Source organism: Gastrolobium bilobum, unplaced genomic scaffold (assembly GCF_033153095.1).
Source record: "Gastrolobium bilobum isolate Gb01-03AN ecotype WA unplaced genomic scaffold, APGP_CSIRO_Gbil_v1 utg3261, whole genome shotgun sequence".
In the NCBI taxonomy this organism is placed as follows: domain Eukaryota; kingdom Viridiplantae; phylum Streptophyta; class Magnoliopsida; order Fabales; family Fabaceae; genus Gastrolobium; species Gastrolobium bilobum.
The window spans coordinates 222,840-227,519 of record NW_026899069.1 but is presented as its reverse complement, the minus strand read 5'-3'; the positions used below and the strand labels follow the sequence as shown (position 1 = coordinate 227,519).

The 4,680-nt window shown below is 36.2% G+C and overlaps 1 protein-coding gene across 1 annotated transcript; it reads right to left on the bottom strand.

The window, feature by feature from the left end:
- Nucleotides 1–565: 565 nt before the first annotated feature.
- LOC133286886 (zinc finger protein 4-like) lies at nucleotides 566–4,258 on the bottom strand. The gene is made up of 2 exons (XM_061484387.1): nucleotides 3,921–4,258; nucleotides 566–1,687 (listed from the first exon to the last, which is right to left on the bottom strand). Exon 2 carries the CDS (start codon nucleotides 1,579–1,581, stop codon nucleotides 808–810), a length of 774 nt encoding a protein of 257 aa, XP_061340371.1. The 5' UTR covers nucleotides 1,582–1,687; nucleotides 3,921–4,258; the 3' UTR covers nucleotides 566–807.
- Between the last annotated feature and the right edge of the window lie 422 nt (nucleotides 4,259–4,680).

Sequence of the window (4,680 nt, the reverse complement as noted above, 5' to 3'; positions counted from 1 at the left end):
TTAACTATTGAGTTCTTCTGTTATGAGCTACCGAAAAGTATATGCATCTTGTTAGTATAGGTAGTACCAATTAATTCTTACAAGCTATCCCAAACTGTGCAGTCTCATCCCTGCACAGTCTTTGGAATCCCTCTCTTTCGGGTGTCGATTCGATTCATTCACGTATGTAACTCCCTGCTGGAAGCCTGTCAGGAGCCGCTCCTTGTCCGTGCCTCTTTGCAACGGCGACCACTCCCCGCCATCGTCAGCGCTTACAGCTCCTCCACTGTCTGTTACCTATTACCAATCCTTTGTTGTGTTCATCTTTCTTGGTTTGGTAATAAACTATGATATACCATGTCAAAAGAGTGGAATTTCATTAGTATATAAAAGTAACCTTGACCACCTCCAAGCAACTTCCATCTGCAAAGTATCCGTAGTTACTTGAGCTCATATCACATTTCTAAGAGGAAATAAATTTAGAAACCTTAAATTATTTATCCTCTAACTAAAGAAGCTAAATAATTAATAGTCAATATGATCCAAAATAGAAACAAATGATACAGAAAACACAGTAGAAGCTCAGTAATTACAGTAAACAAAAAACAGGATTTATATGACAGGCACAGGAGCTCCAAAATTGTACTCTCAGAGCTCTTATACAACAAGAAACATGCAGAGTAAAACACCAAAGCAAGGATTTGTAAGAGAAAACTGAAGAAGATAGTCACAGGTGGCCCAGCAAGTATAATGATCAATCTGGCATCATCATTGCCCTTGCATGTATGTCTTACTGTACAAAATAAGAGGAAACTCTTGTTAACCCCATCAAAGTTTCAATGTTAATTCGGGTGTCGAGTTCTCTGTCTCAACTGGTGGATTCACCTCAGCAAAACTCAAATTTGAACTTCCAGTTATGAAGTTCTGATGAGTATTACCTCCCTCAGTAACCTTACGGAAACTACCTTGCCACAACAGTTCTGCATCATCATCCTCCAAGAATATTGGAAGACCAATATATCCTTGCTCAAATCTTGCATTGCTTTTTATCTCAGGAGGCCTTATTGTTGGTGAAAAACCATGGTGCATTGAAGAGTGTGCCTTTATCCCCAAGGACCTAAATGAACCATATAGAGGAAGAGATGCTACACTGGCATACCTTTCAGAAAAAAACCCCATTCTCAGAGCTCTCTTTGCTAATGTTCTTTCTCTCTTGTGTGCATTTTGGTGGCCACCAAGAGCCTGTGAGCTTAAAAATTTGCGCTGACAGTAATTGCAAGAGAAAACTCTTGGGATGGTTGCTGCAGTAGTTTGAGAAGCAGGTTCATTGTTGCTGCTCTCACTAGTGCTTGAGAATGAGAATCCTATTGAATCTCTTGCCACTAAGTCATTCTTATTGAAGTTGAGAGTTAAATCAAGTGATATAGCATCTGAATGAGGATGAAGCTCTGTTGGATTTGTGACATTGGAAGGGTTAGTGGGGCTTTCATTACAAGGGCCTGCAGTGGTTTCATGAATAGATATATTGGAAGCAGCATTGCTACTAACTTCAGATTCATCTTCTGCTGAGGCCTCCACTTCAAGATCAAAGTTTGGTTTCATGATTTACCCGTGCTAATTTTCAAGCTAATTGACCAAATAAGTGCATCAACCTACCACCAGAATAAGATTTATTTGTAAGAGCTTGAAGTGAAAGAACTGTTTGGTCCTGCAATTAAAAATCCATCAGTTCATATTTAGCAAGCATCAAAACTAGAACTTCTTGAGTTAGTTTGACCTCAGTCATAATTTTACAGGCCTCTAGTTTCTATTGATATTTGATACTACTGTAAAGGATTATAATTTATCCAGCATGGGGCAAAAAACAAACATCTAAGCTTTATGTCTTCCTTTATGGAAGCCAATTAGTCCTGGCAGCCTGGCACAGATACACATTTTCATTGACATAGAAATATTGGCATGTGTTGTGTTTCAAGTACCTCGATAAATGGACTAAATGCTGAAAAAGCATTTGTATTAAGTGCTTGCTTTGCAATACGTTGGCCTACCTAACTGATAAAAGGAGGTACTAAATAGTGGGATGATTCAAAGGGTATTGGTTAAAAGCAAATTGTACCGTAAAAATAATTCGTACCTCACCTTGTTACCAATAAATGGAATGCTTATCCATGACCACAACCCATAATGAAAAACATAAACAAAACTACGTTAGTTGAAGTAGAAATAATATCTATTGAATTTGAGTTTTGGCTTATGGTAGATCTGAAATCAAATACAATGATCAAATATTTTCCTTAATTTTTTTAGAAACAAAATCCATCTATCCTTAGTCTTTGACACACAGACCAAATACTGGCTGGTGCAATAGGAATTAATTACCCCTCTTCATAAGCAAGGTTTCGGGATCTTATCTTATGTTGTTGGGATACCACTATCCCTTAGCCTATTCTGCTTTTTTAGACTTCTCTAAGAAAAAAGATAGTAAAACAAGAATCTTGAGTATGAACCACTCAAAACCCACCTTAGGTGCAAATGTATGATTGAAATTTAAGGTCGAACTAGATATGTATTGTCAATTCAGATTGGAAACTCCCACTGAACTCTTTGTTTATGACCCAATGTAGTCAAGTCAGACTTGGTATTATCCATTCCAATGTTCTAGAATTCTTTTTGTAAGCATGTGAACTGGGAAAAAGTAGCAAGGAAACATGCCATGGGTGTTTGTTTCAAGTTTTTGAAGAGGATTACCGGTAATCCTTCTTTGGTAAATGTAATTACCACGTTTGGTGGAAGGAATAAATTACGATTCCCGGATATCCAAGAATTACCGGTAATTTGATTTATAAAGAAAAGTCACTATTCAGATTACCAAAAATAATATGGTAATTCGGAATACCAATCAGAATACCAAGTAAAGGGAAAGCACAATAATAAATTTTGAGACAAAAATACCTCAATACACATAAAAATCTAGACTCAATCTATCAATTACAAAAGTAAAAATAGTTTGGGGTTATTTTTGTAAAATAACCTCATATTCCAAGTCATATTTCGTTCTAAACCAAATATGAAATCAGTAATTTTTACCCAATATTCTCGGTAATATTTTGGCGAACCAAACACCTCTTTCCTAAGATTCCAAGTAAACTCAATTTCTACTGAATTTTCATTAATCATGATTTCCGGTCACCAAAAAAATTTATCTTGTACCAAACACACCTTAAGTTCATCAATAGTTAGTGTTTTTACATTCACCATGGCATGAGTACTATCAATTATCCAGGAAATCAAATTCCTACTACTTTACACTAATAGTAACAACCTATTCACTCTTGATCTGAAATCTATATGGAGAGATTCTTTCTAATTATATATTTCCAAGAACCAAATTACTTAGGAGATTGAACACCGTAATTGAGTGTCCCTCAACCCTTTAACACTGGGGGGGGGGGGGGGGGGATGGAGAGAGAACCCAGTTCTCAGTTTAAACTTGTACACTATCAGTTTGCATGTGCAGAGCAAGATTAACAAATTGTAAGAAATAAGAGTGAGTGAGTGAGTGAGTAACCACCATGTCAGCACACAAGACAAAGAAAAACAAAAACATAAATATAGAGGAAGAACAACATCTGCAGATAACCAAGTCAAGGAATTGCATGCAGAAACTTGTTTCATTTTCTTCATTTCCAATTCAAGGACAAAAGGAAGTCTTACTTGTGAAGAAGGGAGAGTTTGGTGGTGTGGTAAATAAGGCAAAACGGCAAAACTAGAGCAAGGATGGGATGATGGAACATTTGAAGGTAGAATTCAGAAAACATTTAGTCTATCCAGTGATTCTAACTTGTCTAGAAACCATGAAAGACTAAAGACAAGGAGAAAAACAAAACAAGAAAACAATCAGCAGTTCAGTACAGAGATAACAGTAAAAGAGTATCACATACCCTCTCTCTCTCTCTCAAGTTTCAAGATCAAGTGAAAGTGTCTTGCTTCTGAGATCACTTTGGAATTGGAGACATGTATTTCAGTGTTTCTTCTCCTGGTATGGTTGATTATGAGAAGACAAAACAAGCCTATGGGATTTTTAAGTTCATGAAACACTAACAGAAGGTAAAGTGAGAACTAAGTTTTTTTTTCTTCTTCTAATAGTATAAAACAATTTAACTGAAAAAGGAATAAAAATAAAGGGAGAGTAAATGGAGGGAGAAAGATAGAGACAATGAGATGGTGGGCAGTGATGTTTAATTATGGGAAAGCAAAGGTAAGATGGGAGTGGAGAGTTGGGGGACAGAGAAGTTAGAGGAAAGGGAGGTATTGAGATATATAAAATCATTTAAAAAAAACATAGAGGATATGATCAAATATGCTATTTTCTGAATGTCAGAAATACAGTAACTTCTTTTTATTTTTTGGTAGAATTTTGGGTTTTTTTAAAGAAAGCAAACACCTGCTTCCATCACATACATAAAAAGTTCAAACTATCAACTAGGTTGATTGAACATAGTTGATTGAACATAGTATGAGAAAGAAGCAAAAACAAGCTAACAGTGTAGTCATTATTCCCACCAAAGATTCTCTAATCTCTCCTCTCTCCTCTCTTTTTCTGCATTCTCTCTCTCTTCCCCACTAAAAAAGTGTTTCAGATAACTCCATAATGCATGGGGTCGGCTTTCATTGTTTCATATTTGGTTCCACCTATCACGT

Bases quoted from the DNA above. Each gene is read 5' to 3' on its own strand.
- LOC133286886 (XM_061484387.1), bottom strand. From the start codon at position 1,581: ATGAAACCAAACTTTGATCTTGAAGTGGAGGCCTCAGCAGAAGATGAA.